At 27.6% G+C, this 21,967-nt stretch overlaps 1 protein-coding gene and 1 long non-coding RNA gene across 5 annotated transcripts in view; one reads left to right on the forward strand and one right to left on the reverse strand.

Moving 5' to 3' along the window:
* The window catches only part of LOC127290469 (limbic system-associated membrane protein-like), a 167,825-nt gene that overhangs the window by 50,217 nt on the left and 95,641 nt on the right, over positions 1 to 21,967 (reverse strand). For all 4 annotated transcript variants that reach the window (XM_051319045.1, XM_051319046.1, XM_051319048.1 and 1 more), the window contains exon 2: positions 234 to 328. In XM_051319045.1, coding sequence (XP_051175002.1) covers positions 234 to 328 — 95 coding nt within the window. The remainder of the gene's footprint in view (positions 1 to 233; positions 329 to 21,967) is intronic.
* Positions 3,876 to 4,797, forward strand: LOC127290471 (uncharacterized). Its single transcript, XR_007844366.1, has 2 exons — positions 3,876 to 4,279; positions 4,372 to 4,797. It is a non-coding gene; the product is annotated as an uncharacterized LOC127290471 (long non-coding RNA).

The raw sequence follows: 21,967 nt of genomic DNA on the forward strand, positions 1-21,967 counted from the left end.
TCAAAATGTTTGGAAAAATTTTCTCGCACATTTGTATATTATATTGCAAAAAAAGATTTAACAGATTATATTACTTTTTTTGTAAATTTATTTCGACATTATTGCAAATATTATCGTGTTGAAAAAAAATGTATTGACTCATAAAAAAATTGTTTCATTAAAATTTTATAATTACACACGGAAATAATAATAATTGGAAACCCATAAATGTCCTCAATAATAGGAAAACTCACCTTGTAACTACCAAGGTCCTGTACTGTACAAGACAATGTGGCCTCTCTACCCACTGAAGCGGTCACGTTTGAAATTGGCTCCTTAAAGTCTGGATCTACAAAAACAAAGAAAAGAAACTTTATATATCGATTATCGAATGCTTTTTATGGAGACGCTTACGAGTCAAAATTACTCGGCGAAAATACTTGCTAACTAAATGAACCCATTTCGTAGGATAGGAAATTTTCCCTTTTGTTTTTCATACCAGAAATGAATTAATTTTGCTGATAAGTAGAAATGGAATATTTTTTTATTATTTATTTTATGAGTGTTTTCCTTTTTTTATAAATAATTATTTAAATAAAAAATTATGACACATTTCAACAATCGAATTGTGTAACCTTATCAGGTACACATTATTCATTTCGGTTAAAATAATAACTGTATATTTGATTTTAAATTTAATAAAATAAAAAGGGTCATTTTAATCTATAATTATTTTTGAAATATTTTTATTGGTGGTTGTCCCTCCTAATTTTATTAATTCGTACAATGACATTTAAATTGAATTTCGCGGGCTTTTATTAGTTCGCGAGATTCAAGTGGCGCGCAAGTCGTCAAGCAGACGACAAAAGCACGTTTTTCCGCTAACCAAAAAGATTGCTATTATTATTATTATTGCAATTAATCGGAGATCCAAATTAAAAGCAAATAGTTCAACACTTCTTTCAAATCTGATTCAAAAAGGCGATATTTATTTGAACATTCTAAAATTCTAACTAAAGAAGAAAGGATTAAAATCAACTTCACATTAACTTTGTTATTTGAGATTTTTAAATCTTATCATAATAAATGAAAATTCACTTATGAACTACAAGATAACAATCAATTTAACTATCTAGATATCTCAATAATTATCAAAAATAATAAAATTACATATAACTAGTATCAATAATCATCTTCTTCTGTCAGACTCATAAATTACTTTTCGAATTATCCATTGTAACAAAAAACAAACATTATATATAATTCTATCCATGTTTGGAATTATATTGATCCTTTATTGTTAATTAGTTCACTTGTAATATTAAATTGGCGTGAGGATCAAATAAAGAAACCTTTTTTTCTTTTTTTAAAAAATTGTCAGACGTTTCTGCTCAAATGGGAGCATTCATCAGTGACGTAATTTAATATCTATAAATTATATTTTTACGAGGTTACAGTTTGTTTAAAGTGTCATGTTTGTAATAAAAAATTAAATTCTATTTTTTTTAAATATATATACATATTATATTGTAAAAAAATTGAAAAGAGAACAAAGTGTCTAAATTCGAAGAACCCAGAAAACGCATATACGAACCTTTTTGGTGAAGAGTTAATCCATTAAAAATTCACAAAATTGAACCACTGTTACACTTTTTGGCAGTTTTGGTTTAATTTTTGTGTGAAAAAAATATGAGATAGATATATATACATGTCTACAGTACCAAGATTTAAAGAATAGTAGTTGGAGTCATCGGCTGGTACCGTGACTAATTTCATGGTGAAAAGAGCGGTTATAAGTTTGTTTGGTTAATGAAAGGACATCATTTTTCACGCTAAATTTGTAGAATATTATTTGAAGTATATTGTAATTTATGGATGGATAATTTATGGAATTCATGGATAAATCATAACAGTAACTAATATAAATTAGCAAAAATACTCTTACTAACGAAATGGTAATCGCAACCAATAGTTTCTTTCAGATATCTATTAGGTTTAACCTAAAGATGATGAATCATTGAAATATTGTTTTTTGTTTTCTGACAAATAAATAATAATTTAATTGACATAAATCTCTGTTATTTTATTCCTTCAAAGGATCGAATTTTTTTAATTTTCCATAAAATATTTTGAAAGGAAATATTTTTATTTTACAAAAGGATATACAATTTCTCCAATAGACAACCCTGGAATAATTGTATATATTTACAAACTTTTCTTACATGATTAGATATAAATAATAGATAATATCTATAGAAGTTTGATAGAAACCAGAGAAGCATGTGTTGAACATTAGATACATAAATAACTTTGTGTCTATTGATTGATTTTTCAAGCAAAGTGCACAGCCATAATTGATAGTCAATGAACTTACAGCCAATGACTGCTAATAGAAAGATTACATATACACATATATATATATATAGGGGGAGGATTAGATATATCTTGTTAGTACACTAAACAAGTATAGTAGACGTACGTTAAAGAGGAGGGGTTAAATATGAGGGGTCCGCCAAGCGATTAAGGGATGACTTTATAATGAAAAACGAGGAAGGGAGTGAAGGGATGGGAAGAGGGGAATAATAATTTTATTGCATGCTTATATTATATGAACAGAAAAGGGGAAAAGTGTTTTTTAAATGCGCAGCAACTCGACAAGAGAATGAAATTGTAGAAGGAAGGATGCTCTCATCCTGATCTTCTTTTTTCCTTTGTTATTCATGTCAAAACGCCCTTACACACGTACATATATATAGACATGTATGTACAACTGATCTTTCCATTGATGCATTCAGAACCCTCGTGGGAAATTTGGACATGTTACATTTAAGACCAAGAGTGATGGATGAACTAACTCTAAATAGTGGCTATTTTAGCGTTAAGAGAACTCTGTCAAAATAGTCAGTATTATGAGTGACAGACGAGCAGTCTGAATCACACATATGCTTCACAGTTATATACTGTGTTTGATTTGACAATACTGAGCTGTGTGTGGCTTATAATGCTTTTCAGCGGTAGACTGAAGAGAGTGAACAGAGCTTGTGATAACAAGGTTAATACGCTTATCTTGCTTTTTCAAGTGAATTATCAGTTGGGAGATTTAATTTTTTTTTAGTTTTCAAGTTCATTATAAAATAAATAGAGAAGATTCTATATGAATGGGTAGTATGTATACTCAAGTTGTGATTAAGAGAAGTTGAATATTTTTAAGATAAATTTTTAAACTATTTTATACGATTTGTATATAATCTTCTAATTCACATAAATAGTATATTTTTTAGATTTAAAGGAGTTTTATTGTGACAATATGCACCACAACTAGCATCCATCAAGTTGCGAACAATGGGTAAAGGGGATAAATCATCCGAACGTAGTGCGGCATGTAGCCGTGATGACCGCAGTGACTGAGCTGTTTATCTAAATCTTTATTAGGTTAAAAACTTTATATTCAAAAATTAATTCTTTCTATTACGCAATTTTCCCCTAAAAGAACTTCCTTCCTTAACTTTTTCTCGATTTAACTTAGTTTAATTAAAAACTGAGTTGGGACGAGATAATAAAATGAATTATGATTGAATAATTTATTTATTTATGAATAATTTTTAAATGTTTATATATTAAGATTATTTTAAAATTTAATAGATCAATCGTTACTTTGTGTCAAATATTTTCTTTATTATTAAATGAAAGTGTATCAATATATTCCAAAGATTCAATATTGTTAAACTTCCCAATTCTGGATCGATCGTTTACTATGAATTTACTTCTTCACTCTTTCTCATTTGAACTGATTGCTATACTCGATTACCGAAATTTGTGACTACTGCTTCATAAGTGAATTGGTATCTGCCTTGAAAAACTGACTGCTACTTAATTATCGAATTGCTGACTGACTACTCAAGTTGGCAATGTCTATTTATTATAGAAAACTGGTTTCTATCCTTATTGAAAATTTCTAAGAATTTTCAGTAGTAATAGTAAGAAATGTTATTTATTATAATTTAAAAATAAAGTAAACCAAACCACAGTTTGAATTTGAAGCGAATTACTTATTTGAAGAAATATATATAGAGATAGACTTTTATAGTAGATAGAGAGAGATGTGATGAGACGCTCGAATAGAGAGGTAGTGGGAATTATTACCCGCCAATTCATCTAATTCGGAAATTTTCGTAGAAATACGAATCCCTGCGAAAGGTTTCTTATATAATTTTCTTCTCATGCGTTTTCCACACTATTATAATTGTCCTCGAGATTGACTTATCGCTGCACGATAAGCACTTCGCCGACGACCTTATAGGTATGTCTCAAGTGTCATTTTGGTGCAATTGTAATACAAAAGTATGTGATTTTGTTCTGTTATTGAAATAAATACGTTGTAAATTTTTATAGTGTGGCGATTTTTAAGTGGTTCTCTTCCAATGTAAAAGAGGTTTCATTCCTCGTGGTCAACTCCAATGGCTTGTATTCCAAGTGTCCGGACCATTCATTTGCAAGTGGAGTATTTGACGAAAGAAGTCAGCGAGTCGATATTCTACATTTGGAGGATAATTTCTTTTTACTCTGAGGAAGCGATAAGTCCCTATTTTATATCACATTGTATTTGTATTTGTCTCTAAATTGTCTATCTCTCTCTCTTCAACTAAATTATTATTATATCTCCATTCTATTGACTAATTTAATTCGCATGATGAGCTCATCTATAATAAATAATATGATCTGACTGATATTTGCTTTATTTGGAAATGAAATGTATAAAACTATTTGCGATTGTATGAAGGACTGATTTATTAATTATATATATATATATTTCTATGATTTTTGAATTTAATTTGCATGTTGTATATTCATGACCTTTTATTTATAAATGTTCACTTATTGTGACGTCTTTCAAATAAAGAAATCGTTATAAAATAATTAATTTTTATTTTATTACAAATCCAAGGTAATTTAAATTGAAAAAAATGACGAGACACATATAATTAAGCTCTAATAATGATATTTAAAAACTTGTCTCTCTATTTTCTCAGTGATTTTTTTTACAACGTAACATCATATTAATCGTTTTATGGGAAACGGTGAAGGATAATAAGGTGCTTTGTTCGAGATTAACGAAGTATTGAGAGGCAATATTAAGACCTGTAGGTTATTGAATTATAATGACGTCGATGAAAACACGCAAGCCATATTTTGTATATATATATATAGTTAGAGAGAAAAAACTCAAAATATTGATAAATTCTCTCGAGAAAGGAATTCAATCATGCCTGAGCATTTTGAAGCTTTATTTATTTGACCCACTCACTTGTCGGTGAGGGGGTAGCTAAGAATATTTAAATTATGATTGTAAAGTTGTTTGAAAAAAGTTTGAAATATATTTTCTGTAAAAAGTGAATGAGTCACGTCTAGAACGAAGAGAGAGAGAGAGAGAGAGAGAGAGCTTGGGTAATAAAATATTCCCATCTTTCGAATGCTTGCGCTTTACCACTCTTTTCTTTTTATTTTCTTTCTTTCTCTTTTTTAAAAAATAAAATTTGCATTTGTACAAATATAAAATATATACGGAATGAATTCACATTTGTTCGTATTTCATATAAAATATAGTGTCGTTATATAATATAAGTATAAAATTTTTGTCATTGTCAAAAAAATTCTCTGATGATATAGGTTTATCGACTTCTTTACGGACTATTGATTTTCAAAGAATTTATAAGAGACCTTTATTCTCTTGCGGTAGATCGAAATCGTTCTAGAATGTATCAAATCTATGTGAAATCTCGTGGAACGGAATTGTAGGAATCTTTCTCGCTTAAAGATATTATCGTATCTTTCTCAAATCAAAGTATATACGAATTTTAGTTTTTTATAGCAATATTTTTCACAGCTACATTTTATTTTTGAAAAAAATTATGCGTAAATATTATACAATAGAAAATGAATTATTAAAGATATTAATAAAGAATGAAAATAAAAATACACAGAAAAGAAAACATTAAAGCTTATCTCTCCAATGCAACCCTCATTAGTGTTGCTAAATATTATTTATTCTATTTCTTGGGATAATCTTGTACTACGTATAAACATAAATATATAAAAGTCATTTTATCACAATAAAGCTAAATTTACATGAAAATGAAAATAATGAGAGTGACATTCTTTTTCGCATATTATTGAATTATTAAAATTTTCTCATAAATTTAAAATTATGTAATGATCCCATATTATTTTTATGCAATTTTTATTTATTCCTTTTTTATATATAGTCATATTAAAAATATTAACTCACAGAAGATGTAAATTCATAAGTATGAGAAAAAAATAAGAACATAAATATAACAAAAAAAGTAAATTTAAGAAAGGCTTCTTTTCTGTAACAGAATGTAAATAATTTAAAAATAAGAAAGAAAATTAATTATAGAAACGGAGATAACCTTCAGTTTTTTGTAGTCAATTTGAAGTAGAAAATTTAATTATTTTTCACTTGTGCTATAAAATAAATATTTTTTACTTGAAATACTAAAAAAGTGTCGTTTGAAAATTATATTCTGTAATATTAAATGTTAATTACTTTTTCCGAAGAAAGATAAAGCTTTTTGTTTATCAAAATAAGAAGACGAGACACTTTAATCTTCACACCAACTCTTAAAATATAGGGTACAGAATTATTTGCACTTAAGAGAGTTGTGAAGATGCTTTTTAATTTTTAAAAATGCAAACACATTTTTACTAAAGCAAGTACCTACCGCTAGAAAGATTTCACTAAATGCTCTGACATATTTAGAAACCGCGTAGACATCGTTCTTTTTACACCTTTAGTGTAATCTTGAATAGTAACTATATACATGTATTTTCAATGTAAGAGAGCAAAGCAATCTTCCTAAGTATTCGGATTGCAACAACTTTCTTCTGTGATTTTTTCAATTATTTTTTTACTTTTCTTGATATAGAAAACTATTTTAAAATATAAATATTTGAGAATAATTTTTTTTTTAAATTTATTACACGGTAACACTAAATAAATAAAGATAAAATAATCATTTCGTGCTATAGCGAAATCTGTTAATCTTGATACACTGTAATGATACTTATATTTACAAAATTAATTACCATTATATTGTATTAGTACTGGTTTTAGTATTTATTTAAGATTACCATTGAAACTTTTTTATTATATTTTTGTAATTTTTTCTAAAGAATTTTTCAGGTCAAAAACATTGATTTGTCCTTATTAACCATTTTGCGAAGCTTACCCAAAACGTCAGCATTGAACGTCCTTGATTGATTCGGATGTTTAAACTTAGCCTCCTCGATAATGGCTTTAAGGATTTCAACCCGTCTATTATCTAATTTCTCCAGCCTGTCCGTTTCTTCCAGGTCGGTAACTGAAACTGCGATCTTCATTCTTTGACGGTTGCATCCTAAGATCGTCATTTTCCTGCTTCCTGAATTCTCAAATTCTTTTGCAAATATTTGTTCGACCTCTTCTACCTGGGTAAGGCAATCCAAGTCGCGGAATTCAAATGTCACCTTTAGATCAACCGACTGCACCTTACACATGCTTTTCATCGTCTTGATAATCTCCAAAGTGAAAACCTCCTTATTGGAGTCGTCGCCGATTTTTGATTAGGAGATCTCCCTTTCTCGCAGCTCTAGCAGCTACCATTTTCTTATAGCTGATGGTCATTTAACCATTTTGCGAAGCTTACCCAAAACGACAACATACAAACTTCCTTGACCGAATCGGATGTTTAACCTTACCCTCCTCGATAATGGCTTTAAGGATTTTAATCCGTCCGTTAGCGTTAGGTTTTTTTTATGCTGACCAATTTCTCCAGCCTGTCCGTTTCTTCTGGGTTGGTAACTGCAACTGCGAGCTTCATCTCTTGACGGTTGGGTCTCATGACCATCATCTTCCTGCTTGCTGGTTTCTCGATTTCTATTGCCAACATTTGTTCAACCTCTTCTACCTGGGTAAGGCAATCCGGATCGCGGATCTCAAGTGCAATTCTTCGATCCAATGACTGCATCTAACTCATACTTTCGACTGTCTTATTAACCTCCGCAGTGAAAGCCTCCTTGTTGAAGTCGTCTCCGATTTTTGATTAGCAGATTTTCCTTTTTCGAGAGTTCTTGCAGATACCACTTTCTTGTGTCTGATGTTCATATTAAATACTTTGCAAAGCTTACCCAAAACGTCAGCATGCGAACGTTCTTGATCGACGCAGAGGCATTGGCACTGACAGCATTGGTGTTTACGTTGCAACAACCGGAGACTCCGATTGAAACTACTTGACCGACGCAGGCGTGAACGCAAGTACCGATACACGAGTCAGTGCAATTTGGTAGGCAGGCAGTTTTGGCCTGGCTGTCTCAAGTAGTATCAATTGAGCAGGGAAAAGCTTGGTCGGTATCGCCTGAGAACACCAATAGCTGTAATTAAAGACCCAAGTCAAAACAGCCTGGCTCCCTGGTTATAACTACTTGACTTTATAAGATCAAAATGACGACTTAAAAGAAAGCATTTGGAACTTTTTTTTTCTTTCCGTGTACACTCAAGAGGTTCAAGCTCCTGCTTTTTCTTGAACTCTACTTCAGCATTATGTTCTGTGGTGCTTTAAATTCTCCTTCATCTTCGTCCACAATAGTAGTCAGAACTTTCAAAACGGCGTTGCCCTCATGCATCCATGGACCATCGGAGATTATCTTCAAGCCATGCGCTTGACAATCAGAACCTATAAGGAATACGATAGCATACAAAAATTCTCGACCGATTTTTGCCCCTTCATTCCTCGTTGGTTGGGTTCTAAGACTGTCACCATTCCACTGAAAGCTTTCTTGTAACAGTCGTTTTCAATTTCGATTAGGAGATTTTTCCTTTTCGGTAGCTCCAGCTTTGGTGCCTACATTATCTTCTAGTTCTTCTGCTAGAAGGTGCTTCCATATTTTTCCTCATTCGGTCTATTGCCTTCCTCTTTTCTGGTTTTACATATCGCAATCTTCATCTGCTTAGACGAAGTTTATATTTATTGTCACCAATGCATTCAGACTCAGGACCAACATCAACAAAATTATTCTGTGGTATAAAATAAGTAATTTTTCAAATTGAAACGTAATTAGAGTTTTTTCTATATGTTAGCCCAATTAAAATCTCATCTTTCTTTATAATTTCCTTAAAGATTTTGTTTAATAATTTTCATACAATATCCATATAAATATTTTTTAATTATGTTGATCATCAGATGAGAATATCAGTGATGTTAAATATAAAAAAAGTCCCTCAGGAATCAATTGACGAGTTCTCAAATAAAAACGTCCACGTTTGCTTAACTTTTGTAGACAGCAGGAATCAAAGGCGGATTGTACAAGTGCAAGAATAGAGGGTATTTGTTCCCGCACCTAAAAATCTCCACTAAGAACAGGATCCAATAGTAGATCGACTACTTTTCAGACAGGATATTAAAGTGTTTTTGTTGAAGTGTAATAAGCGATTGAAAGGTTTGGACATAAAGTTGATACTGTTTGTGCAAACGTTATCTAAAATAAAACTTGTCACTAAACTATTGGAGAAAATAGTTTTCAATTGTTTTCCCTTCATTTTTAATTTTCAATTATGGATCTATATCGTTATATTTTTTTTAAAATTTATTTGAAAAATACAATAGAGTTTCTTTCAAAATCCAAAAATTTCATGAATTGAATAATATAATTTTCATTAATTTAATATTACGTTAATATTAAATTTAACAGAATATTTTAATAATAAACTAAAATGCAGATGTGAAGAAAATGTTATCAATGATTTTATATTAAATAAAGAATTTGATACCATTGTCCTGAGGTGCAAAGTATGTACTTTGAATAAATTATGACTTTATAAATTTAATAATATCTTGGAAACAGCTAATTATGTTGTAAGTTGTTTTGTCCTGTCTCAATGTGATAATTTCAAGCTTCAGTACTTGTAAATTTTAAGTTTTTCATTTACTTCTTTGAGAAGATAAAAGGATCTTAATTTGTAAAATGGAAATTTTTTTTAAAATTAAAAATTTAGTATTATAGCGATAATAATGACAATTATATTTTTTCAATGAATAGAATTTTTTTTTATAAAACTGATTTCTATTAAATTTAATAAAATAATTTGCAGTTTATTATGTAAAAATATAGTTTATTTATTTAAATATTGAATTTTGTATAAAAATAATTTGACGGTTCTTTTAGTAAAATTTCAAAAAGTTATTTTGTACTTATTATTTCATGTTAAATTTTATTTTTGAAAACTAACTATATGGTTACAGTTAATTCTTCTTAGAATTTAATTTAGTCTTCATTTTCTAAATATATATGTACCAGATGTAAATTTTTGAGGAAATTTATTTAAATTTCTACTTATTGGAAATACATTTATTTCCTGTTTGGAACTATTAATTAATTACGTAAGGACGATGTTGGCTAATTTTTACCCCCCCCCCCTTCCCCACATAAGGATACATAAAATTTTTCGTACTCTCCCCTCCCTCTTCTTACGTTAAGTTTTTAACAATATTAATGTAATTAAAAATTAATTACAACAATACTAATGGAAAAAACTTGGCGTAATTAATGAGTAGAGCCCTTTTTCCAATAAAGAGTTATGTTAAAGTATTCCAATATAAATAATGTAACGTTAATTAATATTCATTTTCATAGATACCGAGTTATTTCTTCACTTTTGTCATAAATTTTTTTTATAAAATATTTAAATGATTTTTCATTAAATTTTAATAAAATGATTCTTTTAAATAATGCAATTACATTATTGGTGAAGACAAGAAAATATTTGAACGACATATTATATGAAAAATAAATGAATAAAATTTGTATTATTAACAATAATCCAATAAATCCATCTGAAGAATGAGATTTGAATAAAGAAATAATTGTCTGCATTTAGAAAAAACCTGAACTGAGTATGAATTTTATACTTAAATTGATACATTAATCAAATCAATATATTTAATTGAAAATTGCTTATTGTAATCACGTAATATAATAATAAAGGAAATATGTTTTTAAATTATAAAAATGAAAACATTTGACAACAGGAACGGTAACGGCCAACTTAAATAATAGCGATAAATTTCAAAACTTATGAAATTAATTTTATCTATATAAATAATAATTAATACTTTTTTACTTAAAAACTTCTAAAATATTCGTATTGGTAAATTTTAATCTTTCTGTTATTGTTGAAATATTAGAAAAAAATAATTGTAATACAAAATTACTCTGCAAAATGATGCCAATCTAGAAATCTGAAATTTCAGTCACTATCATTTTGAGTAACATGAAGTTTGTCCCATACTCATTTCGATATCCAACTGAAAATAAGTTGCAACAAAAATGAGTCTAAGTTTTTTTTGATAACTTTAAAAATGAACCGAACAGTCGTCTTAAATAAAATTTTTCTACTTTTATCTATGTTCCAAAATCGAAAAAATAATTTCGAAATAAATATATATTTTATTATTTTTAAACAAATGCAAGAAATCTTATTTTTATAGTGTAAGAAAGCTTTTGAAAATCGCATCCATGAACTAAGTTCTCGGTGTCACCAGACATCGATTTATCGTGGGTTATATGACAGTGGCTCGGCAGGTGCGTAAAAAGAGTAGTATAACTTGCAATATTGCCACCCATATGTCTGGCACTCATTCGAGCACGTGAAGCAATAAAACGTGTACGCCGTGCTGACACTCTCTCCATCTTTCTGGTCAGTGCTTGATTTTGTTCAAGCCCGTTTATATATATATATATATATTTTCTTTTTTTTTAATTTTCTCTTCTGCATAATTTCTATATAATATATTATTTTCAAAAAATAATTACTGCTTTACAGTTAATTACAATATTTTAATTAGCTCTGCACAGAATTTTAATAAAAAACAATACAAAATTATTTCTATATTGTCCTACGAAATTCAAGTATATTTTTATATTACAACAGAATATTCTAAAATTATTACCTTGCACTGTTTGTGCTTTTTAACATTAATTACTTATCCATGTAATAAGGATAAAATTTTTTTAAAAATTAATTTTATTAAATATGTAATTTAAATATTAAACAGTTTACAGTATACTCGACAGTATATAAATATTGCAGTGTGCTCTGTTTGAAGCAATTATTTTTAAAAAGTATGTTGATTCTGAAACGCAATTAAAAATTGTATTCATAAAGGATAAATTAAAATTTGTTTTAATGAAAAAGAAATGTCAATTAACATAATTTTTCGTTTCATATAATCGCTGATTTTTTAATAAGACATATTTATATGAAGAATAAAGACAATGTGTCATATGCTGTCCATCTGGTGCACTAGCCTCTTATGATTTTTCAATTTATAAAGATTTTTGCACCTCTCAATAAATAAAAAACTCTCGAGTAAAGTTTTAAGATTAATTTTAAGTTTTCTTGAACTTTTTTAAAATTTTCTAATATATAATTTGAAGGTACAAAATAATCGGGAAAAAATGACTGTTATAAATAATAAACATAAATTTTTTTTTGAAAAAAGTACATTTTTTTAATTTTCTAAAAAAAACAATTAGTTCTTAATTACAAGATGAAAAATTAGAGATTATTCTAGAATAATAGTGATGTTAATTATTCCTTGCATCGATCGAAATTCTATCTCTTGGACTCTGAGAGATTCCTTTCCTTAATTAAAATACGTCAAATTTAAATCAGTTTCTTAAACCGTTACATTGTAACGAAATCGATTTGATTGAGAGAAAAGGAGAGAGAGAGAGAGAGAGAGAGAGAGAGAGAGAGAGAGAGAGAGAGAGAGAGAGAGAGAGAGAGAGAGAGAGAGAGAGAGAGAGAGAGAGAGAGAGAGAGAGAGAGAGAGAGAGAGAGAGAGAGAGAGAGAGAGAGAGAGAGAGAGAGAATCTTAAAGAAGACGAGTAAAAGACAAGAAATCGAGAAAGATTATCTTGCGGTTACGATTACTTTGGCTTCTTTCCTGACATATCGAATTTCGTATATTGATCGCGTCCACTTGCCAATATTATAAAAATTTGAAAATAAGAAGAAACTTCTTTTTTTTTTTTCTATACCTTATATCACTTTCAACGTATTCTTTGAATTTATATATCATTTTTCTTTCGTTCGTTTCATTCGTTTCTAAATATAATAACAATTTAAACTTGGAAATTGAATGATATATTGAGGCATAATAAATTAAATCAACAATTCAAATGTTTATAATAGTAATTAATGAACAATTAAATTGTTAATTACGACTCATCAATTATAATCACATTTAATTAACAATAATAATGTGTAACTAGAAATTAATCATAAATGTAATAATCATAAACAAAGTTATTGTTTATAATAATTAGTATTTGATACTTGCAGAAATTCTTGCTGATCAAATGATAATTTAGTAAATATTTATTATTTCAAAAATCTCTGAGTAAGAAATTTTAAGTGATTTTGATGGATTAAAAAAAATTCATTTAAAAAATTTAAACAATTAAAATTTAAAATATTTTAAAATCGTGAAAAAAATCTTGTGATTTTGGAATGTTGGTTGGGATCTAGCAGGGATATCCTTGCGATTTCCCTACCAGAAGTAAAGGGTTCTCGCTAGAACCCTATTAGCTCCCTTTAATCGATTATTATTAAATAAAAATTAATATAATAAAATTAATAAATATTTAATAAATTCAAAAAACATATTTATATAAAGATCCAACGTCCTTTCTTCCATGTGTGTTTTTGAAATTGTAGAGTTAAAAACGCCCGTTATGCTATTTTTTATAGCCGTGAAGTTTAATTGAACTTCCTAACCTCCAAACAGTACTAACACAAATTTTAACCAGTATTATAAATAAAAAAGTTAGAAATCATAATATTACCTGAAGAAATTGGAATAATCATAGTAAAAATTAAAAATTTGCAATAATGATATTAACATAAAGACAAAATTTGAGGTTAGAAAACCAATCAATATATTTAGTACTTTTAATATTCTAAGTACATATTTCATGTTTGTTGGCTTAATATTAAATATTCTTAAATTGATAATATTATCATATTATATTATGTTAACCTTCTGATAAAGAAGATAAGTGATTTGAGACATCTAAATTGTTAAGATCCATAACTTGCTCTTGAACATATTGCATTCTATTTAATTCAGCGCGTACGGATTTCACCTCAAGATATTGTTTGCTACGCATTCGCGATTGCTTTTTTTTCCTCTCATTATTTTCCATTATTAATTAACAAAAGAACAATAAAATTCAGGATCACACAAAATGACATGTGTTCTTGCACCATTCATGTCATCATTCTCGACGATGGAACATCGATATATTGAAAACTTGGATACATCGATTTCGATACTTTCGATTTAAATTTAAATATTATTTTTAAATTAAATAAAAAGTGAAACTATATATAATAATGTAATTTATTAATAATATTATTTTGATTCTATCACTTGGTGTCATTTAATAATAAATTTAATTTATTTAATAATTTTCTTATTATAATTTATTATTATTAATATTTATTCTTTTTATTATTATTTCTAAAACGAACATTTTAAAAATATTTGTGTCCCTTATTGAACATAATTAAATTTATATTTTAAATAAAGAAAGCATCGAAAAATAATCTAAGTTCTATTCGTGGTATTTCTGGCTAGAATTTAGTAAGGGCTTAATCAGATTTTTCTAGTTCGAATTGCCTTTCTAGAATTCAAACGGGATCTCAGCAGATATTTCTAGTCTGAATTTCTCACAAGAATCTAATCAGGTTCGAGTACGACTTTTCTAGGCTAGATTTTATAGAGCGGTTCTAGTCGGAATCCATTATCACGTTGGGAAGCTTAGGGACATTTCTACACGGGATAGGAAAATATTTCTATATAAAGTGAAACCTTTCACATTAAAGACAGTCCTAAATTATAAGCACGGAGTTCATCGTAGCGAGTGTCAAATACAGTTTTTAAAAATATACATCGAAGATACACAAATGTCATCATAGTTCACAAATTAAAATATTACATATTCAGAAGTTTTCGTCAGTTACGGTCTAGCCTAAAATATACCAGTGTCAGTGCGGTAATAAAAATTTCTTTCTCTAAACAACTTATTAATTGTTAAAGAACATACCATTGTTTAAATAAATAATCTTTTATTTATATATCATTTATTTAATACCTCTCCCCAACTTAGTTTATTTAACTAAGTTAAATTAAGGAATTAGAGTAGGAAATAATTATAAGTTAAGAGTAGGTAAAATTAAAAAATTTTAAATAATTATGACATAAAATAATTTTTAATTGTTTCTTTATAAGAATTTAATAGAGTAATTAAATAATTTAAATAAGAAATTAGATTGATTCATTTAATAAAAATTTTGAATAAAAAATTAACAATTAATGGTTTATGTTTATTTAAAATCAAGAGAACAAAAAGATGAAACATATTGGAATTGCAGTCAATTGAGGGGAAAAAATATGTTCTGCTATAGCAGTAACTATGATGAATATATCACATTTCCTCTCTGGTTTTTGCTTTGTCGTCCTCTAAGGAAACTTCACAGTAGGATGTCTGTAAAAAAAGTCGACTTTCGAATTTTATTTACGCCACCCTTCTGTTCAGTTTCAATATAAAAAAAAAATTTCTGTAAAATCTCAGACCGATTGATTAATATTAAACCGTGCCAATAATTATTCGAAACTTATTGAAAATACATAGATAAAAATATACTATAAAAAAAAATCCTTAACTTTTTTTAATATTAAGCTAAAAATTTGTTAGGTCACAATTTTCTTAGATTTTATTTAATTCTGTATAATTATAATCGTTAGAAGAAGAATTCTTATTATAAGAATTTATTTAACCTTCATTAAAGTTATCTTTGCAAAACGAATTATGAGAAAGAAAAATTGCTTTATCCAACAAGATTATAGACAATATTTATTTTTTACTTAGTTGAATGACTTAAAAAGTATAGTTAATATGTCTGGAGGTTGACTTTTGATATACCAATTATTAAAATTTATCTAACTGGAAAATAAAAATAGATATAAAATTAGTGTTTGTTAGTCAATAATCAAATTTCTCAGTATATTTTTGTAAAAAATTTTATATTAAAAAAACTAAATGTTTTTGCACAGTAAAATTTTAGTTATTACATTTTTTATTCTTTCTTTATTGTTATATTCTTTTATTTCTTTATTGCAATAAAATGAAAATTATATATTATTAGTTTTAATATTTTTTTTTAAACTTTTGTTCTTTAAATGTAAAAATGAAACATTTATGAAAACTTGGACTCGACTGAAAATAACAGAAACAAATTTTCCGTGGTTTTTTTTAATTGTTTAAAATGAATTATATATAAAATGAAAGGGTTCACATAAAACTCTTTGTATAATTAGCTCTTGTGCAGTGAGAGAGAGATATAGGGTATCACAGAAATGTTGATAAAACTTGTCTCCTGAGCGTAAAGTACTTTTATTCCAGTTTCATTGGTGAAATAATTTGTCTTTAATCAATTAACAATATTAAAAAAGATACCTAATGTCAGAATTAAAAAGTTAAAATAAATTTTTTTTTTATTAATTAATGTTTCATTATAAAATAGATTAAAAAAAAATGAAATCAAATAAATATTCGTAATTCGAAAAATAAAAAAATTTTACATTCATCTAAAAATCGAAATTGTAATTATAAACGTAAAATTGGAATAGTAGATTTTTATCTTAAATACTTGATTTCAAAATGCTCGTTAGCTGAAAAAATATAAAGTTACATTTTATGATTTTAGACTTTTTTTCCTCTCTAGTCAATAACCCGATTGTTTGTAATATAGTTCCCCAAATACATTGAAAGCAATTTAACTGCTTCACGTTATATTTTCATAGAACGTAGAGTTGTTATTAGAGAGGAAAAATAAAATTTTGAAAATAAATATGACGGAAAAATATGCTTCGTTAAATAAAAATCTGCCAGATGCAAAAATGATAAAACGAGATAAACGTATATGATCAGAACGAAACGGTTAACGATCGCACCATTCGTTATTCGTATATATCCGCAGACTAGCTTGTTAAATGGATGATTTTTCCCTTTTTTTCCCTATTGGGTTATTCTCCTTTGCACTTCAACGCAATCATTATAAATCAAATAACATATATATATATATATATATATATATATATATATATATATATATATATATATTTAAATGTATGGATTTTAAGAAATTAATTTCACTAAAAAAAAAATTAAAATTTTTTATCACTAAAGTTTGTTTAATCGATAAAATTTAAATAAAATGCAATTGAATTAGAAAATAGAATGATGTGTATTTTTTGGTGAATTTATAACAAAAAAAAAATATAAGGATTGCTCTACGCTTTTTCCAATTGTTACTTTTTTATAAAAAAAAGTTTTTGAGTTTTGTTTGACTTCTTTCATATAAAATGTATTTTAGGCAAAGTTTAACTTTCTGGGAAAATTAAAAACGTTCGACCAGAATAAATGATATTCCAATAATAAAAAAAATACAAAAATTAAACAAAAAATTGTCTGAAAATTCGTATAAGAGAAAAATTCTGTTTATTATAGTTTAATTCTCATTCAATGATTTCATATTTTTTTTATTATAATAAAAATCAATAAAAATATTACACTTTTGATGGTATTTTTTTATTAACTGATCTTGAATAGAATTTTGTTTTTTTTAAACTGTTCTGTTGATAAAAATGTTTATTCTTTGAATAATGAAATTAAACTGTGGATCTTAACACTTTAAGAACCAAATTTGGCAATTTTTTAAACCAACTGAACGCATTAAGAAAAAATTCTCAATATACGTTTCTTATCGTCCAGGAACCGCTCTTTCAAGTGGTGCATCTAAAAAAAACCGTAAATTTAAAATTGAACAAATTCAAGATAATTATTTATAAAAAAACATGAATTTTGAAGGTTTTTTTTTACTTAAGAATTTTTTTGGGCAATGTACCATTTTAAAATATCTTCCCGAGGTACAAGTATCGCGTAAAAAATGTTTAACCTTTGACATGGTGACATAGATTTAAAAAAAAACTAAATATCTGATGAATTTTTAATTTTTCGTCCGCCATATTGGATCTGCCATTTTGAATAATAAAATTTTTAAAAAATCGACTTCAGATTTGTAATCAGTGACCTCGAAAACCCCTGAGTAACGATTTTCGAATGAATCCGATGAATTTTTAATTTTGACGTCTGCTATATTGGATCCGCCATTTTGAATTTTTGAAAATCGACTTCAGATTCGTAATTAATATTATATACAGTTTAGTAATATATCCTATATATATTATTTTTATATTTTTTTTATATAACTTATTCAAATTAGAATTTAACATAATTTTTACTTTACGCTTAAATATTGATAAAGAATATTCTGAAAAATAATTTAATATTATTATTTTTTTAATAAGTTAATAATCATAAACGATAAATATATATTTGTTAAGGTATGTATACATGAATAGGGGATAGATTACATCACACAGTATTTTGCCAAATCCCATTTAGTCACGAAAATTTTCATGTTGAAATACGAGGAATCCAGCAATTGTCACATGCACATGAGGTATCAGTCACTGTTCACTAATCATGCACCGATGCATTTCGGTCGCAATGCTGACTAGCACATGCACAATCATCGATCCTTTAAATTACAGCAAGTGCAATTTACAAAAGCCATAGGACAAAACGAAACCGAAAATAAATTGGCGCCCAGAACCTAGAATCCAGTAGATCACAGGGTTTCCGACAAATATAATGGTGGTCGACCCTCTTTTTGAAAGGGTTCTCGAAAAGGGCAGCGCGCACAACGAGAGGACCACGTGCAGGAAGCAAAGGTTGGGGGAGATCGATTTGCTCGAGGAGAAATCCTTTTTGGAGTTTGAATCTTGGGAACGAAAGCATATTTATTTTCCTTTCGTGCTCTCTAGAGAAAATCTTAAGAAAATGTGATAAGCATTGAAGTAGAAAATCCTTACCACAAGTGTTGAAACCAGGCAATCGAATATTTTTAATTGGCTCTTTATGTACTTTTCATTGTTTTATATATATATATATATATTGTTTGCACTGTTGACATGAATATTTTTTCATCATGTAAATATTTATTATTTGACACAAATATTTGTTCTTTATTTTAATTTTATTGTTTGATTAAAAATTTACGTCATATACTTCAATTTTGTGACAAAATTTTAAAAATGGGTATACTAACAACAATATCAGAGAATACTAAAAAGTTGTTGTTTTTTTTCATGTAATGGCATTAAGTACAACGTGAACGTGTACATTAAATTGTTTGTCAACGTTAAAGTACAGTTTTAATACAGATCACATATTTTTAATAGGCGTAAATTGAAAATAGTTAAATATTCACAGAGAATTTAAATCACCAGTAAAATATACACTTTTGAGCGTCTCCTCATCGTTTGTATTTTTATATTTTCTACTAAATTATTTTTTTTACTATTTAATGAGTTTGTCCTAACATTCAATCACTCGACGTTACAGGAAATACCTTATAGTTTCATGATTTTTTTTTATTTCAGGCACTTTAAAAGGACGCAATCAACGTAACAGCAGTAGGGGAAATTTTTTTCAGAGATTTAGGAGACTGTGCATAATTTACACAAACAATATTTTTATACAAAAAGAAATATAAAGGACACAATAATATTTTGAGAAAGATAAAATTGAGTTACTGCATAACTTTTGACAAAAAACAAATGAATCAAATCTGACAAATGTCAAGTGTGTGCTATGTCCGTACGTAGTTTTTTATGCAAATAGCAGAAGGAATAGTCACCCATGCATTGAGGTATGAAGAAATTAATTTTTTCATACGAGTAGATTGGCACAAAAGTTTTTTTTTTTTTTTAATCATTTTTCAAAGTGCCACAAGTTGATGTAAATCAATCGAGAAGGTAAATGCAATGACAAATATGCCAAGACAACTTCAGCCAAAGCATCGGCTAACCGCGCTAAGGTAAAGGAGTCTTCGCCATCCGATGAGGATGTAGACTTTTGCAATTTTTGTTTGGAGCTCTTACCACGTATATTGATAGCCGCAAACTCTATCAAATGCATTGAATGTAATCGGCCTGTGCATTTGAAGTATGCCAAAATGCGTACCAGCTACTGACAATACAAACATTGTAAAGAGACTGAAAAATAATATTTTCTGTAGTTATGTTTTGCCGCTGAAGGTTTTTGAAATAAATAAATTGTTACTTTTTTCCATATTTGAGGTGGTTTTAATTAATTTTTACGTATTTTTAGCAGATTTTTAAAGGGTTTCCCTAACAGCAACGAACATTTCAGAATATTCTATGGACGTTCTATCCGTATTCGGAACTTTGAATATCTCTAAGATTTCCTCAAATTATCTATGGATATCCCTGAAACATCCTATAGATATTCTACTTTCCGGTTATCCCTAAGACATCTGTAGGATATCTTGAATATCCGGATGCTGTTAAAGTTATAAAAATCGATTTACAAAAAGTTTTATTTAAAAAAATATTTTCCCAAAAGGAATGCACGTGGATCATGAAAATTTTAATCATTAATAATAATCTTACCCAGTGATTTAAATTAAATGTTGAATAGACTAATAAGCTTAAAACTTTTAATCATTACCTATTCTTCTCCTCGATTTAACTTGGTTAATTAAAATTTCAAATTGGTACGAATCCAGTAAATGGATGATTAGAAGTATCTTAAAATTAATAATACATGTTAATACCCATTTAAGATTATATCGCAGAAAAGTTGAAAAAATATCTAAATGTAGTTTAATTGATTTTAATTTGATTCACTAATTCACGAAGTTTACAAATATAATATTGTAAATCGCCGTGATACCTAATTAAGCAAACAAGTCGAATATTGAAATTGTTACGAACCACTGTAAAATAAGTTCTCCTTCAAAACTATCTTTATCTAATAATTTATAATCAAATTAATTAAACACGTGATTATTTTACTTTAATAATTAAATAATTAACAATTATTATAAATTTAATGAAATTAATTTATTATTACTAAAGCAGATAATTAATTACATTGTATATTAGTTTGGAGTATTTTGAATGTAACTCTGCACTTAGTAGAGTATAATTTCTGGCCTCGATTACTAATATTAATCTCATGCAGAACTTTGCTTCTGGATAGATACTCTCTGCAGATAGAATGGCGTTGTTCGCGATGCTAGTTAGAGGTTGCCAACAACCATTGGATTGATTCAAAGTACGAAGTCGATATACTCCTGACCTGTGAACGTCAAAGGAGCACGCAAGCTTTGAAATCGTTACACCCTTGTAAGCACAAAGTCTTGCGTAACGTGACGGAGGGAGAAGAGATTCAGAACAGAATTCATTCGCCGTAAATCAAGTACACAAAGTCAAATCCCTATTTCTTTGAAGAAAAAGTGGGCAATGCAATACAATAAAAAAAAATAAAATAAAATCTCCCATTTAGAAAAGTATATAAGTAAATAAAAGTTTCTCTTTTTCAATTTACTTCACGCCAATCACTGCTCCAATAAAACGAACACTGAAAATTGAAATCTAGGGGAATTAAATACAGAAAATATATGTGAATAATAATTATATCATTAGACAATGATAATAACTATAACAATTTTTAATCTTTCTCTATTAGATGTTTTTTGCTTATCACGATCACCTCTTAATTTAAACTTTAATAACTTTAATCGCTACAATATATATATATATATATATACTCTTGCCACAGGATTATTATATTTAACACGCGTTCTAATTTAACTTTACAATTTTTCCTTTCTATCATTTTTTTTTTAAAAAAGAATTGAGTTCATGAAATACAATCCATAGAGTATAGAAATTATTTTTCATCTTCTTTACTTGAGACAGATCAATGATGT

Source organism: Leptopilina boulardi, unplaced genomic scaffold (genome assembly GCF_019393585.1).
Source record: "Leptopilina boulardi isolate dan_hultmark-lab unplaced genomic scaffold, ZJU_Lbou_2.1 LbouV2_69, whole genome shotgun sequence".
NCBI classification, from domain to species: domain Eukaryota; kingdom Metazoa; phylum Arthropoda; class Insecta; order Hymenoptera; family Figitidae; genus Leptopilina; species Leptopilina boulardi.